Below are 19,976 nucleotides of genomic sequence, written 5' to 3'. Positions count from 1 at the left end.
CCCAGCTTTCACACACCACCACCCCCCCCCCCGGGACGAGCCGGTCTCTCCCACGTGTGCGAGGCGCAGCCGGGCATCCATCCGGGCATCCATCCGGGATCCATCCCGCATCCCGGATCCCGCATCCTGCGCGCGCCCCGCCCCGCGCACGCGCCCGCCGCGCTCCGGGTGCCGCGGAGGAGGAGGAGGAGGAGGAGGAAGAGCATCGGGAGCGATGGACAGCGCGGGGAAGGAGCGGGAGGCCGTGCAGCTCATGGCCGAGGCCGAGAAGCGGGTGAAGGGCTCGCACTCCTTCCTCAGGGGGCTCTTCGGGTGAGCGCGGCGGGGGAGCCCCGGCTCCTGCATCCCCCCCCCTCTCCCGCCTCCTGCATCCCCCTCTCTCCCGCCTCCTGCATCCCCCCCTTCTCCAGGCCTCTGCATCCCCCCCTCTCCCGGCTCCTGCATCCCCCCCTCTCCCGGCTCCTGCATCCCCCCTTCTCCCGGCCTTTGCATCCCCCTCTCTCCCGGCCTTTGCATCCTCCTCTCTCCCGGCCTCTGCATCCTCCTCTCTCCCGGCTCCTGCATTCCCCCCCTGTCCTGGCTCCTGTATTCCCCCCCCTCCCCACCCCGCAATTCCTGCATTCGTCCTTCTCCCGATTATTGCAGACCCCCAACTCCTGCGATCCCCCCCAACTCCTGTATCCCCCTCTCCATCTCCTGCGCCCCCTCTAGCTCCTGACCTCCCCAGCTCCAGGATTCCCCCCTTTTCCCAGCTCTTGTATCCCCCCTCCCCAGCTCCTGTATCCCCTCTTCCCAGCTCCTGTATCCCCTCTTCCCACCGTCTGTATCCCTCCCTTTCCCATCTCCTGCCCCTCCTCTCTCTCCTGTATCCCACTTTCCCCATTTTCTGTCCCTCGTCCCCATCTCCCACCTCCCATTCCCATCTCCTGTATCCCCTGCCTTTCCCAGCTCCTGCCACCCCCTTCCCATCTCCTGCCTCCCCTTCCCAGCTCCTGTATCCACCATTCCCCATTTCCTGGCCCCCCCTTCCCATCTCTTGCACCCTCGCCGAGGGATGGCCCCCCCCCTCCCATTTCCTACATCCCCATCTCTCCCGTTTTCCCAATCTCTCCCCCCCGATGTGGGTGAGGGTCTCTGGAGCAGGGCTGATCCAGCAGCTCCCCCATCCCGCTCCAATCCCCCCCGGAGCAGCCCCTCCTGCCCATGGACACAGGGATGTGCTGAGCGCTCTCGACCTCTGCAGCTCCTGACCCTCATCCCCGCATCCGGCTCCTCGCTCATCCCGGCTTTATCCCGGGGGGGAATCATCTCCTGGCCACCACGTCACCGGGATTCACCCTGGCGAGGCCGGGCTCTCCCAAAATCCCGGGTGGCACCGGCTCTGCTCCGGCTGCTGCGGCCGGAGAAAATGGCAGAGCCGCCTTTTCCCTGCTCCCGGCGCTATTCCTGGCAGCGGGGTGGTGGGTTTGGCCACCTCCATCTGGGATTTTAAGGGAAGAGCATTCCTGGAGCGATGCTCCGTGAAAGCCTGGACCGTTTCTATCCGTGGGCCTGGAAAAATCAGCTGCCGCAGCCCCTGAAACCACAAGTTTTAAATAGAAATTCCGGCCCGGCCTCCCGGCAGATTAATCAGGCAGGGCCCGCTCCAGGGGCATAATCCGGGCGGCAAATTCCTGAAAATCCTTGGAGCGAACCGGCAGAGATTTCGAGAGGGAGAATTTTTAATTTTCGTGGCTAAAAATAGACGCAGGAAAAAATTAAAAGAGGAGGGAAAGGTGGCGGGGGGTGACTCGGCTCTTGGCATCTTTTCCCGGGAAACGGCGTGTCCAGGCCTCCCAGTGTCCAGGCAAACACCTTCTCTGCATCTGAGCTCTTCCTGGAATTGCCCCATTCCCTTTGCATAAGTGTTTTTGTTCCTTTATTTTTATTTTTTGGGGGATTAAAGAGGCTGGGTTTTGGAGGCCTTGCCGGTGTAGCGTTACCTGGCACTGCCTCCCTTGGCTTTGGCTCATTCCAGAGGCAGCTTTCAAGGGCAAGGAATGATCCAAAAATCCCGCCTGTGCTTCGAAACGAACTGTGGTCGGCTGCCAGAGGGAGGGAGGGAGGGAGGGAGGGGAAAAAAGAAGGCCAGGATTCCCAAGGGATGGAAAAAAAGGAAATAATCCACGTTGTGAGCTGGGGCGTGAAGGGATTTAAGAGCCGGGTGGATTTGGCATTTGGGGACGGGGGTTTGGGGGCTTTGGGGTGTGGGACTTGGTGTTCTCAGGGGGATTTTCCGACCTTAAGGATTCTGGGATTGTTCCCTGGGAGCAGAGCCTCCCACCTGGCTCCACCCTCCTGTCAGGGAGTTGCCAGAAGGTCCCCCCTGCGCCTCCTCTTCTCCGGGATTCCGGGACAAAATCTGTGTTTCCTTAGCAGAAACATCGACCTCCTCTGTCCAGCATCTTGGAATCTGGGGAGAGACCCCAAATCCAGGATTCCCCTCCCAGCAGCACATTTTAACATGAGGGGGGGGATTGGCCTCATTGAGCCCAGAGGGGCCGAATCTCCCGATCCCAGTTTCCACTCCGGGGCCGGAGTTCCTTCCTGTCCCTGTCCCTCAGGGATATTCCCACTGAATTCCAGGGGCAACACCCGTGTGGAGGAGGCCTGTGAGATGTACACCAGGGCTGCCAACATGTTCAAGATCGCCAAAAACTGGAGTGGTGAGTCCAATCCCTGCGTGTGGGGGGGGGGGTCCCTCATCCCGGGATGAGCCGCGGGGGCCCGAACGCCTTCCTGTGAGTTATCCCAGGCTGTTCCCATGCGGAATGGGCTCTATGCCCCTGCAATTCCTCCTATTTAAATACCGGGAGGGTGGGCATCCTGAAGGATCTTCAATGAATTTCAAGCTGGTAATCCTGCTGGGAAGCCCACATTCCCAAACCACCCCCCTACCGGGTCCTGGAAGAGGCGTGATCCTGCTCATTCCAGGGGTTCACGGGATCCCTGTCCCTTCTCTCCCAGCGGCAGGAAACGCCTTCTGCCAGGCAGCCAAGCTCCACATGCAGCTCCAGAGCAAGCACGACTCGGCCACCAGCTTCGTGGATGCCGGGAATGCCTACAAAAAAGCGGATCCGCAAGGTAAGGGAGCGGAATCCGGGAGCGGAATCCGGGATTGTTCCCAGCTGAGCGCTCAGTGGCAGCAGAGGAGCACTCCTGCTTCTCTGGAAGAGGCTTTGGGATAATGCAGGCGGGTCCTGGCATCTTCTCTTGGCTGTGCCAGAGCTTTGCTGGGATTTGGGATGCTGTGTTTGTTGGGAACTGCTGCCCCTCGGCAGTTTCCATCCTGGTTTGGCTTGTCTTGAGGGAAGTAGTGGCTTCTTGGAATGCTTCGGGCAGGTCACTGGGCTGGATCCCAGTGGGATCCCTGTCTTGTGCCTGGGGCTTTCCCCGCTCCTGACCTCTGATGGGATGAGAATAAAGGATCTGGGATTGCTTAAACCTGGTTGCAAAGAGCAGGGCTGTGCTTTTTGGGAAGGGCTCCGATCCCCCTTTCCCTAGCTCAGGGTGTGGAAGCAAACCCCCCACCTCCCCAGCAGCATTATCCCTGTTTTCCTCTGCTGGGGGGCCCAACAGAACAAACTCAGGGTGGGTAAAACCCTTTTATAGCAGTAAACCCCCCGAATTCCCAAGGAAATGGCAGCCCCAGGGATGGATGCTTCGAATCCAGGTCATTTGTAGCTGGCCCACCCCAGCGTTGGAGTGTTCCCCTTGGGAATTGCAGACCTCCAATTCCTGTGACCCCCCCCAACTCCTGTATCCCCCTCTCCATCTCCTGCACCCCCTTCCCCATCTCCTGCCACCCCCTCTAGCTCCTGACCTCCCCAGCTCCAGGATCCCCCCTTTTCCCAGCTCCTTTATCCCCCCTCTTCCCAGCTCCTGCATCACCTCTTCCCAGCTTCTGTATCCCTCCCTTTCCCATCTCCTGCCCCTCCTCTGTCTCCTGTATCCCACTTTCCCCATTTTCTGTCCCTTGTCCCCATCTCCCACCTCCCATTCCCATCTCCCGTATCCCCCGCCTTTCCCAGCTCCTGCCACTCCCTTCCCATCTCCTGCCTCCCCTTCCCAGCTCTTGTATCCACCATTCCCCAGTTCCTGCCCCCCCTTCCCATTTCCTACATCCCCATGTCTCCCCGTTTTCCCAATCCCTCCCCCCCGGTGTGGGTGAGGGTCTCTCTCTCCGGGTTCCGGAGCGGGTGGGGTCGCCGGGGCCGTGGGTTTGGGGTTGCAGACATGGAGGTGTGTCATTCCAGGCGGGTGAGCAGGCGTGTTCCTTGGAGCGGCCGGAGCGCAGGGAATGCTCCGGCCGGGATTGGGGGGCGCGGGCGGGGCCGGCTGACGCTGTTGTCTCTCCGCACACGCTGCAGAGGCCATCAACTGCCTAAACGCGGCCATCGACATCTACACCGACATGGTAAGGGCACCCCGGGCGCCCCGAGGGGCTGCCTCGCTGGAGATCCCGCCTCACAGCCCCTTCCCTCCCTTCCCTGCCTTTTCCCTCCCCTTCCCCTTCCCTAGGGTCGCTTCACCATCGCCGCCAAGCACCACATCACCATCGCCGAGATCTACGAGGCCGAGCTGGTCGACATCGAGAAGGTGAGGATCTGACTCCCCGCCTCGAGGAGTGGGCAGGCCCTGGCACAGCCTCCCCCAAGAAACCTGTGGATTCCCCGTCCCTGGAAGCGTCCAGGGATGTCCAGTCCTCCGGGAGCGACCTGGGATAGCAGGAGATGTCTCTGCCCATGGCTCATCTTTAATCCCTTCTGACCCAAACCATTCCGTGACTGTGTGATTTCCTTACCAGTAATTCCCAGTGTCTGGCACTGGGATTCCTCACGTAGGTGCAGTCTGACCACAACTTGGAGTCAGTGGTTTTCCCAGCACGGAGCAATCCCAAGCCTCTCCTGTGCCGAGTGGCGCCGGCGGAACGCTCCGGTGGGAATCCACGTGACTGAGACGGCGTTTCCCGTCGGAAAAGTGCTTTGGGAGTGTCGTGGGGCAGTTTTAGAGCTGTTTCTGTCACTTCCAGCCCACAGTGGAGCACTGACTCCCTCACTGCCATTCCCAAGCTCCCTGAGCAGGAATCCCGCTGTGGATCTCCTGCTGGAAGTTTGCAGGATAAAAGTCAGTGGGATTTAGGTGTTATTTTCTGGGGAATGATTTGCTTCCTCAGCTCCTGCTCTGCTGGATCCCATTTATCCCCATGAATGCCAGTGCTGCCTCTCCAGGTGCAGCCCTGCCATTTCAGGGCTGACTGATCCCAGAAGGGTTGATCCAGGAATATTGATCCCGGTGTTTCTGTCCCCAGGCCATCGCTCACTACGAACAGGCCGCGGATTATTACAAAGGAGAGGAGTCCAACAGGCAAGTGGTTGGGGTCAGCGGGAAGGGCTGGAGCAGGGATCCATCCCGGACATCCTAGAACCGAGGTGGTTTTAACTGGGGCTGTTACAAAGGGGATTCCTCTAAATCCCAGCTGTTGGCTCCCAGTTTTCTCTGCATGGAGGGGGTGGGGCATGGGCCGGTGTATTCCCGGGACACAGGGCATGATTTTTGGGATGTGGATTTGCAGCTCAGCCAACAAGTGTCTGCTGAAGGTGGCAGCCTACGCAGCGCAGCTGGAGCAGTACCAGAAGGCCATCGAGATCTACGAGCAGGTGAGGAACAGCTGCTCCATCCCATGGGATACAAAACCTCTTCCCGAGGGAAAGGGACTCAGTGGGCTGGGCTCACAAAGTTGCCAAGGCCTGGAATCGTGGAATTGTTTAGGTTGGGAAAGCCCTCTGAGATCCGAGTGCAACTCCCCAGGGGTCACATCCACTGTTTTTGCTGTTGTATCCAGCAAAAGGCTTGGAGAAGGCTGTAAAAATTCTGCTTTGGATCGTATCTACGACTCCATTCAGCAGAAAATTCCCCCCCTCCCCCCGAGATTTATCAGCTCTGCCTTTGTGTGGGATATTTACCTGGGAACACCCACAGTGCTGCCTTTGTGCTTCCAGAGGGTTTATATTGCAGCAGGACTTGTTTTCTCCTTTCCTCCTCAGCCAGGATAAATCCCCCCCCAAGCCTGGTGGGATCTGACTTCCCTTGGGATGAGTTAAAGCCTCCCTGATCCCCAACAGCCACTGGCATTTTTTCCACGTGTTTTCATTCGCAGCCGTGTGGCTCTGGGTGGAATTTTAATTGGCCGCCCTGTTTTTGATCCAGGTTTTCCTTTCCCAGCCCTTTTTCCACGTTTTTTTCTTTGTGTCCAGGTGGGAACAAACACGATGGATAACCCCCTGCTCAAGTACAGCGCCAAGGAATATTTCTTCAAAGCCGCCCTCTGCCACTTCATCGTGGACGAGCTGAATGCCAAGGTCGGTTATCCCAGAATTCCTGATCCCCCCCTCATGACCCTGGGCTGGCTGGGAGGAGCTCAGTGGGCTCACAGCCCTCATCCCAAAACCTCTGACCCCTCCTCCTCAGGGATTTGTGTGGCTGTCACATGGGCGGAATCTTTACACACCACAGTGTTCCCGTTGGAATTCTGGTGGATACTTCCCCGGGTTTGAGGATGGGAAGGCAAATCCTGAAAAAGAAAAATCCCCAGGAATTGTGTGTGAAGGGTTCTCTTCTCTCTTCCAGCTCGCGCTGGAGAAATACGAAGAAATGTTCCCGGCATTCACAGATTCCCGGGAATGCAAGCTATTGAAAGTGAGTACACCAGGGGGCTCTTTTGCACTTTTCCATGGTTTTTCTCACTTTTCCCAACATTTTAGAGGACATCAGCCTCGCTGTGCCCTGGGTTTGGCCCTGACCTGGGTGTTTTCCATGGGACATGTGGGATCAGGTGCCAGAGTGGGAACATGCACTGGCAGAGCCTTTCCTCATTTTTCCTGGTGTTTTCCTAGAAACTGCTGGAAGCCCACGAGGAGCAGAACAGCGAGGCCTACACCGAGGCAGTAAGTGGGCATGGATTCCCTTGGGAATGGTGGCTCCTTCCTCCTCTCTCTTTTGGGATCTGTGTGCCCTGTTCCAGGCCAGGGAAGCTGTGGAGAGGGGCTTGGAGCGGAGCTGCTCCAGCAAGGCCCCAGCCTCCTACTTCAGAATTCCCAGTTTTTCGTGGAGAGTTAAGTAAAGATCCCACCTGGGTTTGCTCCAGCTCCTTTGGTGTTTGACAGGGGCTTAAAATGCTCTGGGTGGCTTGGAGAGACTTTTCCCTGTGCCTTTTCCCTTTTTTTCCCACTTTTTTTCCCTCCTGTCCTTTTTTTCCCTCCTTCTCCTATTTTTTTCCCCCTTTCCCCCTTTTCTCCCTTTCCTCTTTTTTCCCCTTTCCCCCCCTCTTTTTTCCCCATTTTCTTCCTCTTTTTTCCCCTTCCCTCCTTTCTCTCCCCCTTTATTTCACCCCCTTATTTTCCCTCCTTATTTCACCCCTTTTTTCCCCCCCCTTTTCCCCTTTTTTTCTTGCCCTTTCTCCCTTTTTTCCCCTCCCTTCCCTCCCTGGTTTTTCCACCATTTTCCCCCCTCTTTTTTTTTCCTGTCTCTTCCCCCTCTTTAATCTCCCCCTTTTCCCATCATTTTTCCCCACCCTTTTCCCCCCCTTTTTTCCTGCCCTTTTTCCCCACTCTTTTTTTCCCCTCCTTTTTTTCCACCCTTTTTCCATCTTTTTTTTTCACCCTCATATTTTCCCCTTTCTTTCCCCCCCTTTTCCTCCCCTTTATTTCACCTCCTTATATACCTCCCCTTTTCCCCCCTTCCCTCCCTTTACCTCCCTCTTTTTTCTCCCTTTTTTTCCCCACTCTTTCCCCCCCCTTTATTCTCATTCTTTCCCTTTCCCCCTTTTCCCACCCACTTTTTTCTCCCCTTTCTTCCCCCTTTTTCCCACCTTTTTCACCCCCTCATCCCCCCCTTTATTCTCCTTTCCCCTTTTTTCCCCGCCCTTTTCCCCCATTTATTTCCCCCCCCTTATTTCCCTTCTTTCTCCAGCCCTTTTTTTTCTGCCCTCTTTTTTCCCCTTTCCCCCTTTTTCCTCCCCTTCCCTCCCTTTCCCCCCCCTTTTATCCCCCTCCTTATTTCCCCCTGCTTTCCCCCCTTTTCCCTCTGTTTTTCCCTCTTTTTTCCCACCCCTTTATTTTCCCTCCCCTTATTTCCCCCCTTCCCTTTTTTCCCCCCCTTATTTTTCCTCCTTTATTTTTCCCCCCTTATTTTCCCTGCCTTATTCCCCCTGTTCCCCCTCCTTTTTCCCCCCCTTTTCTTTCCCCTTTTCCCCTCCTCCTTATTTCCCGGAAAGCCCGAAGTGTTTCACTCCGCGCTCCCGCCGTTCCAGCCTCTCTCCCTTTTCTCCCTCCCTGCCTGATCCCGGTTTTCCTCCGCTCCAGGTGAAGGAGTTCGACTCCATCTCGCGGCTGGACCAGTGGCTCACCACGATGCTGCTGCGCATCAAGAAAACCATCCAGGGGGAAGGGGACGGCGACCTCAAGTGACGCCCGCGGGCTCTTCCCGCCCGGCCGAGGACTATTCTGGGATACCTGGCCCGCCCCCCCCACTCCTCGCTTTTATCCCGTCGCTTCCCAACTCCCGGCTCCCCGCGTGTCCCTTTAGCTCCCGCTCGTTGTGGTGAGGCCGGGCCGGGCGGCTCCGGCGGCTCCCAGGCGGGATCCGCTTCCTCCTCGGCTCTGGGGCTGCTCCACCCGGCGCCTGCACCTGCAGCTCCCGGTTTTCCTGCTGTTCTCCTGATTCCAGCATGTACATCTTTGGTCCAGGCCAGCGCAGCACAAAGTAATCGCTTCCGACCCCGTTGTGTTGTTCCCATTTCCCCCGTTGGATACACTTGGATTTGGGGTTCTTTAAGCATTTTTTTTCCCCCCGGTGCTAGTGAGAGGCTTTGGGATTTGGGAACTCCCACACACCCCCCCCAACACGCTGCCCTAGTGCCGGAGGCATTCCAGGCTTGGGAACAGGAGCGCCGGGATCGGTGTTGGCCCCCACGGAGCCCCAGTCCAGGGCTGGTTTGTATCTCAATATCCAGCGTAAGGCTCTTCCTCAGAGGGATTTTCCCACTTTTATTTCGTGGTGTGTCCCATCCCTCCGTCCCCAGAATAACTTCCACATGACTAATAATCTATTTTTCTACCTTTCTCTCCGCGTGTGCTGGGAAAAATCCATTAGTTCCGGCCCCCCCCTCAAAGGTGTTGGCTGAGACCTGACATCCCACGGGAGCCTTGTTGGAATGTGGGTGCCAGGTGCTGCTTGGAAAAGGTGGAGACACGTTGAAAAATTCCTGCTGGAATTTACAGGTGCGTTTCAAACCACGTGGGGAGCGAGAGAGGATCGAGCTGCCTCTTTTTTTCCGTGGATATATGGGAGTCTGTGCAATTTGTCACTCGGTTTTCTGTTCCAGGAGTGAGGGAGTCATTCATTAAGGGCTGCTTTGGTGGGTCCAGGCAGCCCCAGCCCCACGTTTCTCTGGAAAAAGGGAGAATTTTGGGGGGGGGGGGGGTGTTGTTTGCACTTTGCTTTGGTTGGAATTTTGGTACTGGGACAGAGCAGGGCTTACCTCGGTGGGTGTCACTCTAGAAAGTGGCACTTGGTCTGTGCCACGAGCTTCTGAAAACCAAAAAAAACCCCTGATCCATGCCAAATTATTATTGTTATTATTGTTATTATTATTATTATTATTGTTCCTGCCCTTCCCGCTCCCTTCCTTCCCACAGGCTGTTTTTTGGGAGCCTTTGCTCCCACCCTTAGCAAAGGCTTTGTTGTGTCCGGGATTAGGGGAAAGCACAGGCTGGGAGGCTCCACTTTTTCCCAGTGTTTTTCTTTTAGGCCTTGTCCTGTTCCCTCTCCCCGTTGTCAGTATTAAGCACAGGGGCTGTAGGACACGGGTGGAGCAGAGGGGTCTGTTCCTACACCCCCTACACCTGTTAGTTGTGTGTGAGTAGGCTCAGCATGTCCTCCGGTGTATCCATGGTGAACTGTGACGGTTTCCAGGTGACAATCCGCCACTCACTCCGCTGTATTTCCCCCCCCCCCAACCCCCCCACTTCCATCACTCTCTACTCGGAAAACTTATTAATGAAATGGCCTTAGCAGGAATATCATGTTTTGTGTGACTCTGTACATGAATAAAGTGAAAATCATGGATGTAAGGAGAAGGAGAAGTGGTTTTTCTGGGAAAGGCAAGAGGCTGGAGCCTGGTGGGATGATGGAGGTGAGCAGGTGCAGTGTTTCCTTCAATCCCTGTTTGGAATCACAGGATGGTTTGGGTTGGAAGGGACCTTAAAGCCCATCCAGTTCCACCCCCTTTCCACCATCCCAGGTTGCTCCAAGCCCTGTCCAACCTGACCTTCAACACTTCCAGGGATCCAGGGGCAGGCACAGCTTCCCTGGGGAAACTGTTCCAGGGCCTCACCACCCTCCCAGGGAAGAATTTCTTCCTAGTATCCAACCAAAATGTCCCCTTTTTCAGTTTGAAGCCATTCCCTCTTGTCCTGTTAGTCCAGCCCCTCTCCAGCTTCCTTGTAGGCACCTTCAGATCCTGGAAAGCTGCTCTGAGCTTTCCATGGAACCTTCTCTTCTCCAGGCTGAACATTTCCAGCCTGTCCCTGTCCCAAAGCATCCCCCTGATCAGATCATCCAGTCACCAGAAGGCTCTCAATATTCCCATATTTTAATAAGAACAGTTAAACAGTAACTCACTTCCATACATTCCCGGGAGTACAAAACTTTCCCTGGCTCCAGTTCCAGATGCTCAGGATTTAAATATATCTACAGCCTCTTCCCCCTCGGTCACCGGGGACAGCTGGGCTTCACCAGGAATAAATATTTCAAATATAACCTCTTGGAAATGCTCTCTTTTAAAAAAAAAAAAAAAAATTCCCTTTTTTTTTTTCTCTACATTGGAATTCCATGGCAACACCTCCGGCATCCCTTTAGGATCAAAAATAGCTCTCTGTGCCACAGGTGTGTGTGGGGGGGTGTGTTTATTGCTGGACAACAGGCCCTCAACACCAGGCTGGATTGTGCTTACCTTTCCCAAAGTTTTGCTCACAGCTCCAGCTGAGAAAGTTTCTGTGGGAATACTACGGTAACAGGCAAAAAGAAACAGGAAAATCATCTGGAAAAAGATGCAGGCTTTTACACGGTGGCAACTGGGAAGCTGATCCCGAGTTTTTGAAGCGTTAAACCACAGCAGCGAGCTGCTGTTCCCAAAAAAGAGCCATCCCTGTCAGATGACAACTCTCAAAGGCTCCTTCCCCACCCAGGGAAAATACCCCAGATCCTATTCCAATAAAATGGAGCAGCAGGTGCTGATCAGGAAAAGCCTCTGAACTGAACCTTTTCCAGAATGGCTGGTTTTCCCAGACATTTTTCCAAGAGATGTTTTGGTCTCTAAGTGCCCATTTCCATGCGAGCTGGAGCAGCTGGAAGGCGAAGACTGGAGTGCCAGACTGCTCCAGTTTTCATGGAAATGTGGAAAAAACAAACCAGCACTTGGCTTCCACCTGCTCCTTTTGCTACTTTAGAGACTCGAAATTCCTGGAAAGAGACTCCAGAGCTCCCACTCGAATTCCCAAGGAGTGAGTTGGCTCACTGCTGGGATCTTTGGCGACAGCAGACGGAAACCAAGGTTTCCTGGAAAGCAGTTTGGCCAGACTTATCTCCTGGATGAATTTCTGCTGGGGAAAACGCAGCGAATGTCACGGAGAAACACAACTTCAGTTCTCCTGATTGTCCACGTGGCATCAAATCACCTGGAAAACAAACCTGCACCACCTTTATAAACCCACCTGGACAGGGTCCCCGAGCCACCCCTTCTACTCCCAGGGAATCAACTCCCAGGGACTCCTGAAGCTGTGACTGAAGTGTCGCCCCGCCGAACCTCCAGGAGATGGAGCTGTGGGACGAATTTTCAGAGGAATCAGGAAAATCCACTCCCGCCTGCTTCCCACCACCAGCTTCCCTCAGGCAAAGGGCTCATACGAGGGGTGCAGCTGAAGGAGCGGCAGCAAATCCCGAGCTATTCCATGTTCACCAGAGCGTGGAGCTGTGGCTGGACAGAGTCCGGCTGCGCGTGGAGCACCGCGAGCTCGCTCAGCGTGGTTCCCATCAGGGCTTCCTGCGATCCCGGCCCTCCGGAAGACTTACAGTCCGTGCCGGCGGTCCCGCTGCCCGGGGCGGCTGCCAGGCTCTGGTAGGGGCTGTTCCCAGGGAAGGCCAGCAGCTTCTCCGGGATCTTGGGGGACACGGCGTACTCCTCGTCGGGAAGCTCCGTCTTGTGGCCGTCGTCGTTCTTCGACGATGCTCCTTCCACGATGACAAGGAAGGACTTCCAGGGGGTGTTTTTATCGTGGATCTGGAAATGAGGAACCAGGAAAAGAGAAGGCTGGACACAAGACGACAAGGGAGAAGTCCGGACCCAGCTTGTACCTGACGCTGGCAGAAAATTCTATTTTTGGAACCATGGAACGGTTTGGGCTGGAAGGGACATTAAAAAATATCCAGGGGTAAAGATGATGGCAGGGATACCTTCCACTAGCCCAGGCTGCTCCACCCTAGCCTTGGACACTTCCAGGGATGTGGCAGCCACAGCTTCTCTGGGCAACCTGTGCCAGGGGCACCTCCCCACCCTTGCAGGGAAGGATTCCTTCCTGATATGGAGCAGGTCCAGAGGGGAGCAGCGAGGCTGGTGAAGGGACTGGAGCACAAGTCCTATGAGGAGAGGCTGAGGGAGCTGGGGCTGTTCAGCCTGGAGAAGAGGAGGCTCAGGGGAGACCTCCTCACTCTCTACAACTCCCTGACGGGAGGGGGGAGCCGGGGGGGGGTTGGTCTCTTTTCCCAGGCAACCATCAGCAAGACAAGAGGGCTCGGTCTGAAGCTGTGCCAGGGGAGGTTTAGGTTGGACATTAGAAAGAATTTCTTTCCAGAGAGGGTGATCAGCCATTGGAATGGGCTGCCCAGGGAAGTGGTGGATTCTCCATCCCTGGAGGTGTTTAAGGTGAGAATGGATGTGGCATCACTGCCATGGGCTGGGAACCAGGGCGGGGTTGGACCAAGGGTTGGACTTGATGATCTCAGAGGTCCCTTCCAACCCAGCTGATTCTGTGATTCTATGATATCCCATCCAAGCCCACTCCCCTGACCCTGGCAGCCCCGGGAGGGCCGTACCGAGGTGTGCCGGCGCAGCGTGGACTTGTCGGTGAAGGTCCTGCCGCAGGCGTTGCACATGAAGGGTTTCTCCCCGGTGTGGATGCGGTGGTGCCGCTGCAGCGCGTTCAGCTGCGTGAACTGCTTCCCACACTGGTCGCAGCAGTACGGCCGCTCCCCTGGGACACAGAGGGGGTGTTAGAGGGGTGGCACAGCGGGACACTGAGCCCTGGGAATCCCCAGAGACCACGGGGATCTCTCCAGATGCACCAAAAACTCCCCTTTAGGGAAAAAAAATCCCGTTTTCCTCCTTCCCCGGTCAGCGCAGGAGCTCGGAGCTAAACCAGGACACTGATTGTCCTGGCTGGTTATTAACAACACCTCCACAGCCCTTGGAAGTGTGCCAGGGAATTGTGAGACCGAGCAAGAGTTCTGAGCTGCTGGAATTCTGTTCTGAGGGGATGTTCCAGCCCCTCGCTCTGAGGAAATACAACACTAATGTTAAAGGGACAAGGGGCACCCTGTTCCAGAGCTCTGCCTACCTATGTTCTGTACCAATGAAAAGAGAACAGAAAGGACAACTCAGTAGTCATGAATTAGACAGAATGGACATCTGGGGAGATAAACAGCTGAATCAGGGGGGGTTTTTGCAAGCTCCCAGTACGTAGTCAGGAAAAGTTCATGACAAAAAGGCTGAAGGACTGTAAAGACCACCAGAGGACTCCCTAAAAGGACAGCTCCGTCTCAAGCTCTGCCTATTACGAATATGATAATTAGATTGTGAAATTAAGTGAATATGCAGGTATAGATGTTGTAATCACTCATAAAAACTGTATCAATTACCTGGCTTTTCACTGAGAACTTGGGAGCCAGTTTGGCTGGCTGGTTCCCCAGCGCTGCTCAAAATAAATACCTTTGCTGCTTAAAAGACTCAAAACTGTCTCTGAGCAGTCTCATTTCTGCCAATTTTGGCATCAACTCCCATCCCTCAGGAAGAAGTAGTGGCACCAAGAATCAAGCTGCGTGGGCGAGGTGGGAATTCGAGCCTTGGGGAAAAAGCCTGGGGGGGAAATTCCCGGCTGGAATGTCGCAATGGAGCGTGTCAAATAAAAAGGAGCACGTCCTACCTGTGTGGACTTTGATGTGCTGGTACAGGGAGTTCCTCTGGGCGAAGGTCCGGAAGCAAACCTCGCACTTGAAGGGTTTGGATCCCGTGTGGATCCGGTTGTGGTGCTTCAAGTATTCCTTGGAGGCAAAGCTCTTCCCACACGTTTCACACATGAAAGGCCTTTCCCCTAAAAAAGGGGGGGAAAAAGGAGAATTAAACCAACAGGGCTTTTGGGAATGCTCTTAAAACATCCCAGCCAAAACTGAGGGATCTTGTGGATCGTGTCCTCCCTCCAGGGTCTGAGGGGGCCTTTAAAGGTCACCCGGTCCCAAATCCTGCCGTGGGCAGGGACACCTTCCACCTAGCCCAGGTTGCTCCCTAACCTAGAACAATTCTAGGAATGGGGAATCCATAGCTTCTCTAGGAAAACTGTTCCAGTGCCTCACCACCCTCAGAGGGAGGAGTCTCTTCCCAGTACCCAATTTACATAAACCCTCCTTCAGCTTAAAAATCACAGAATATCCCAAGTTATCGGGTATTCCGAGCTTTCTCAGGAAAACCACATCTAGAGAGGACAGCATCCCATTCAATATTAAAAAAACCCCAACAACAAAAAAAGCATCTTCCGAAGGCGAGACGGTTTCCAGCTTTCCTGGAATGGTTTGTCTGGTTGTTTTTTTTTCTCCCCCCTGGCTTCCAGGCCTCCTCCGACCCGGATCCCGCGGTGCCCGACGGCTCCTCACCTGTGTGGCAGCGTCTGTGATAGATGAGCATGTGGTTCTGAGTGAACCGGGCCCCACACTCATCACAGACAAAGGGCTTTTCCCCCGTGTGGATTCTGAAAGGAGAAAGGAATGTTCAAACACCAGGCCGAGGCTCTTCCCTCCACGGAACAACCGGAGCCGGGGGGGGGTTGGGGGGCATTCAGGGCTGGATTGTCGCTGGATCAACGCCCAGGCCCGGGAATTTTAGGGTAAACCCGAATTTTTAAAGGTATTTTTTTAAGGTAAGACAGAGGAAAGTTCAGGGAATTTCCCTCCAGGGTGTGGTGCCCGTCCTTTGGGATGTGAGGGGAAGCGCACCGAGGGTTTTGGGATGGCCGGTTTTCTCCACAGGGAGAGGACAGGTGGCAAAATACATCCCAAAAGATAAGGAATTAACACAGCACCGGGTTTCCAGCATTCAGCAAGACTCCTGGCAACGGGACACGACAGAGAGGAAATCCCACTTATGCCCCAAAAATAATCTTTAGGCGGATCAGCTCATTTCCTTGGGCAGGTAAAGCTCTGGGAATGGATAAAATCAGGTTAAAGCCCCTCAGAGATGATTTTTTTCCCCTCATAAAAATGCCCTGAGAGTGATGGAAAAACTGATAAAATCAGGTTCAATCCTTCAGAGATGACTTTTTCCCTGAAAGAAAAGTCTCTGCCCTAACAGAAATGAAATAATGATAAAATCTGGTTAAATCCCTCAGAGATTTATTTTTTCCCCTCATAAAAGTGCCCTGAGACAGATAAAATCAGGTTCTACCCCTCAGAGATTTCTGTGGTTTTTTCCCCTCATAAAAACGCCCTGAGACAGATAAAATAACTGATAAAATCAGGTTCAAACCCTCAGAGAGAATTTTTTCCCTCACAAAATCAGAGAGAAAATCAGGTTCTATCCCTCAGAGATGATTTTCACCCTGACAAAAATGTCTGTACCACGAAACAGATAAAATAAGGGATGAAATCAGGCTCAAGGCCTCCACAGATGATTTCTGGCCTGACAAAAATATCTCTTCCCTGATAAAATCAGGCTCAACCCCTCAGAGATGATTTTTTTTGCCCTGATAACAAGGCCCTGAGACAGATAAAATAACTGATAAAATCAAGCTAAACCCCTCAGATAGGTTTTTTTTGCCCTAATAAAAATACCCCAAGGCAGATAAGTGACAAAATCAGGTTCTACCCCTCAGAGATGATGTTTTCCCTCATAAAAACATCTCTGCCATCAAATAGATAAGGGGTAAAATCAGGCTCAGGGCCTTCATAGATGATTTTAGCCCTGATAAAAATGGCATGAGTCATAAAATAACTGATAAAATCAGGTTAAAGCCTGTCAGAGATGATTTTTGCCCTGATAAAAACATCTCTGCAATGAAACAGATAAAATAAGGGATAAAATCAGGCTCGAGGCCTCCACAGTTGATTTTCGACCTGCTAAAAATGCCTCTTCCCTGAGACAGATAAAATGAGGGATAAAATCAGGTTAAATCCCTCAGAGATTATTTTTGCCCTCACAAAAATGCCCTGAGGCAGATAAAATAAATTATAAAAATCAGGCTCGACCCCTCAGAGACAACTTTTGCCCTGACAAAAACATCTCTCTTCCTCGAGAGAGAAAATAACTGATACAGTGAGATTTAACCCTTCAGAGATGACTTCTACCCTGATAAAATCACCCTGGGACAGATACAAATAACTGATAAAATCAGGCTAAAGCCCCTCAGAGAGAAAATCAGGTTAAACCCCTCGGAGAGGATTTTTGCCCCATGACCTGTCACTTGTTTCTATTCCCAGCTCAGTTTTTTTTCCCTCCTTAGCCCCCAAATCTGGTGTTTTCCAATTTAAAACCTCGGCCAAACCTTTCCCAAATATTTCCCTACTTCTTATTGCCTTGGCTACAGTGAGCTGGAGTAATTCCAGCCCTGATTCGTCCCCGGGGAAAAGTGATCCAGCGGCAGCAGCAGCAGCAGCACTTGACCTGTGAGCTTCTAGTGAGGCAAAGCAGGGGGGAAAAAGGGAAACAGGGAACAGGCTCCGGGGGGTTTGTGCTCGTCCCCCCAGGATCCCCCGAGGCCAGGGAAGGCTGTTCATACCTCATGTGGGTTTTTAGTGCCGAAGGCTGAGAAAACTTAGCCTCACACTCCGGGCACCCATAAGGCTTGTGGCCCGTGTGCGTCCTTTCATGGAGCCTCAGGGCGGTTCTGGAGCTCAACCCCTTTCCACACTGCTGGCACTGATGGCGCTCCCCACCACCCTCATGAACCTGGAGAATGTGCCTCTTGACGTCCTTCTTCCTCTTGAACTTCTTACCGCAGAGCTCACAGGGGAAGCGGCGCTCGCTGCTGTGGACGTGCCGCTGGTGGCTCCGCAGGTTGCAGCGGTTGGCGAAGGTCTGGCCGCACGTCTCGCACCGGAACACCAGCTCGGCCGCGATGCCGTGGCTGTGCTGGATGTGCTTCAGGAAGCTCTTCTCGTACAGGAACTCCTTCTCGCACGTGCCGCACTTGAAGTTGCTGCCCCGCTTCTTTTTGTCCTCGCCGGCCTTCGGGCGGTTCCCCTCGGGGCTGCCGCCGCGCCCCGCGCCCTCCGGCTTGACAGAGTTCTCCCCTCGCTCCTCCTCGCCCTCCGGGTCACACGGATCCTCATCTTCGGGGTATCTGTCACCCTCAGCAGCCGCCTCCGCGTTCTTCTGCTGCTCCCTCAGCCTCCTGGTGTACTTCTTCTTGGGGATTTCCACGAACACCTTCCTCCCGGCCAGCCTCCCGCTCGCCCTCCGGATTTTGGCGTAAGGGGCCTTCAGCATTTCCTTCTTTTTGTCCATCTTCTCCTTGGATTTGGCAGCCGGCACCTCCGGGGACGCTCCGTGGCTGGGCCTGGCTACGGGGGAACCCGGAGTTTCCTGCTCGGCTTCTGCCACGGCTTTGGACTCGGGCGGGACGTTGGGGTGGGCAGCGCCTTCCTCCTCGGAGTTCTGCGACTCCGAGAAGTTCTGCAGCTCCAGCAGCACCGACTCCAGCATCTGCTTCTTCAGCTGGAAGCAGGTCTCCGAGAGGTCCAGGCACTTGAGCTTCTCGGCTATCTCCAGCATGCGCTGCACCCTGTCCTCCTCCACCTCCACCTTGGCCGTGTAGACGAACTCCAGGAAGGAGGCGAAATCCGCCACCTGCACCTCGTTGAGGAACACGTTGCTCCGGGGCCCGTCCACGGCCTTCTCGTTGAGGAAGACCTCCTTGAAGAACTTGCTGGTGGCCGCCAGCACGGCCTTGTGGGCCACGAACTCGGCGCGGACGCCCTGGTACTCCACGCTCACCGTCACGTCGCACAGGTGGCCCAGCAGGCGCAGCTGGTGCATCTCGTTCAGCAGGTTGATGGGAGAGGACTTGGATTCCAGCAGCACCGGAGCGCTTTCCATCTTTCTTCCCCCTGCAAGAAGCTGTTGAGGATACCCCGTGTCAGCCAACGGAACACTCCCGGGGGTTTCCAATGGACAAAAGCCACCCTCCGGGGGTTTTGGGTGTTCCAGTGAGGTTGGGAAAGAGCTCCGGGACTGAGTCCAAACTTGGACTGATCTCCACCAGACCGTGGAGTGAATTTTAGCTTAAATCCCCCCTGTAATTTTACCTGGGACCCTCCGGACTATTAGAACCTGGAACAGAGGTGGATCAAGGGAATGTTCTGGTTAAGGCACGTGGAATTAAGGAACGGTTCCTCTCCTCAGCAGGCAATAAAAGGAAGGTAAAATGAAGTAAAGTTAAGCAAAATCAACTGCGATCCTAAAAACCCACTGCCTTAACAGCATTCCCAGATAAAATTCCAAAGTGCTTCACCGACCCAGGTGCGATGGATAATCACATTCACACACTGAAAACCCAAACCCGATAAAAATTCCTCATAATGCTTACTATCTTAAGAATTCCTCCCTCAAAATGGGCTCCCAGCCTCCACATTTTCAGTGCCTGTTTCCAGCCTTCCAAGGGCATCCCTGTTCCAGCACTGTTCAGGTTACACTGTGTTTCCCAGGAATGTTTGAAGCTGCTCCAAACTTTGCAAAAGAACTGATGTCTTTTGTTTTTTTTTCCCCCCCAAATATCTGACCCCAGAACAAACCACGTTTCTCTGGATTTGAAGAGGCTCTGAGTGACCTGTTGAGTTCAATCCTTTAATTCCTGCTGGAATCTGAGGAATTTCTTTCCCCTTCCCAGGAATTTAAGGACGACCCACCAAATGCCTAAACAACTAATGGCACCAAAATGTCACTTTTTTACCACAGTAAAATGAGTTTTAACTACTCATCGTGTATTTCACAACTGTGCCCCTAATTCCCACTTGAGCACTGTCCATTCGTGGGAATATGTCCCCTTTCCAGAGGCAAAACCAGCTGGAAAGAGACAAAAAGCTCCAGCCAGGAGTCCCTGAAGGGGAATGGGGAGAGGATTCCCAGGGAGCCGCCCCAGCCTGGGGCAGGTGATGGAGTTATGGAGCTGCTGCTCAGGGAGATCCCCCTCAGCTCGTGCTTCCAATCCCTTTTGGAAAGGATCCTGGATCATCGGGGAACCTGGGAGTACATCCCAGCGGAGGCGGGGGAAGAAGGGGAGGAAATGAGGGAGGGGAAGAGCAGGGGGGCTGGGGGAAGGATGGGGGGACTTGCGAGGGATTGGAGAGGAAATGAGGGGGAACAGAGGAGGGGAGGGGGAGGAATGGGAGGGGAATAGGTGAAAATGGGGGGAGCGTGGAGGGGAACGGGGGGGTGGAGAAACGGGAGGGGGCAAGAAGTCGGGCGGGGCCAGCCCCGCATGGCTCCCGCCGTGCCAGCCCCGCACTCACCGTTCCCGGCGCGTTCCCGGTGCGTTCCCGGCCGCTGCTCCCGCTCGGCCCCGGGCGCGGCCGGAAGCGCTGACGCGCCACGGCCCCGCCCGCCCTCAGCGCGGCCG

The 19,976-nt window shown here is 54.6% G+C and overlaps 2 protein-coding genes across 3 annotated transcripts; one reads left to right on the top strand and one right to left on the bottom strand.

The window, feature by feature from the left end:
- Positions 1-147: 147 nt before the first annotated feature.
- LOC116784294 (beta-soluble NSF attachment protein) lies at positions 148-10,172 on the top strand. The gene is made up of 11 exons (XM_032682757.1): positions 148-312; positions 2,626-2,705; positions 3,007-3,123; positions 4,410-4,456; positions 4,561-4,638; positions 5,351-5,406; positions 5,615-5,699; positions 6,297-6,401; positions 6,670-6,738; positions 6,936-6,986; positions 8,403-10,172. The coding sequence occupies exons 1-11, from the start codon at positions 215-217 to the stop codon at positions 8,505-8,507; spliced, it is 891 nt and encodes a 296-aa protein (XP_032538648.1). The 5' UTR covers positions 148-214; the 3' UTR covers positions 8,508-10,172.
- Positions 10,173-10,675: 503 nt separating this feature from the next.
- GZF1 (GDNF inducible zinc finger protein 1) lies at positions 10,676-19,947 on the bottom strand. Of its 2 annotated transcripts, none has more exons than XM_032682754.1 (6): positions 19,870-19,947; positions 17,139-18,478; positions 15,022-15,116; positions 14,298-14,465; positions 13,192-13,349; positions 10,676-12,379 (listed from the first exon to the last, which is right to left on the bottom strand). In XM_032682754.1, the coding sequence occupies exons 2-6, from the start codon at positions 18,455-18,457 to the stop codon at positions 12,044-12,046; spliced, it is 2,076 nt and encodes a 691-aa protein (XP_032538645.1). In that variant the 5' UTR covers positions 18,458-18,478; positions 19,870-19,947; the 3' UTR covers positions 10,676-12,043. The 2 variants fall into 2 exon arrangements, with proteins under 2 accessions (XP_032538645.1, XP_032538647.1); XM_032682756.1 differs by lacking the exon at positions 19,870-19,947 and adding an exon at positions 18,667-19,601.
- Positions 19,948-19,976: the final 29 nt, after the last annotated feature.

This window comes from Chiroxiphia lanceolata, chromosome 3 (genome assembly GCF_009829145.1).
Source record: "Chiroxiphia lanceolata isolate bChiLan1 chromosome 3, bChiLan1.pri, whole genome shotgun sequence".
In the NCBI taxonomy this organism is placed as follows: domain Eukaryota; kingdom Metazoa; phylum Chordata; class Aves; order Passeriformes; family Pipridae; genus Chiroxiphia; species Chiroxiphia lanceolata.
The sequence above is the reverse complement of the archived record's forward strand: the minus strand, read 5'-3'. Positions and strand labels throughout refer to the sequence as shown.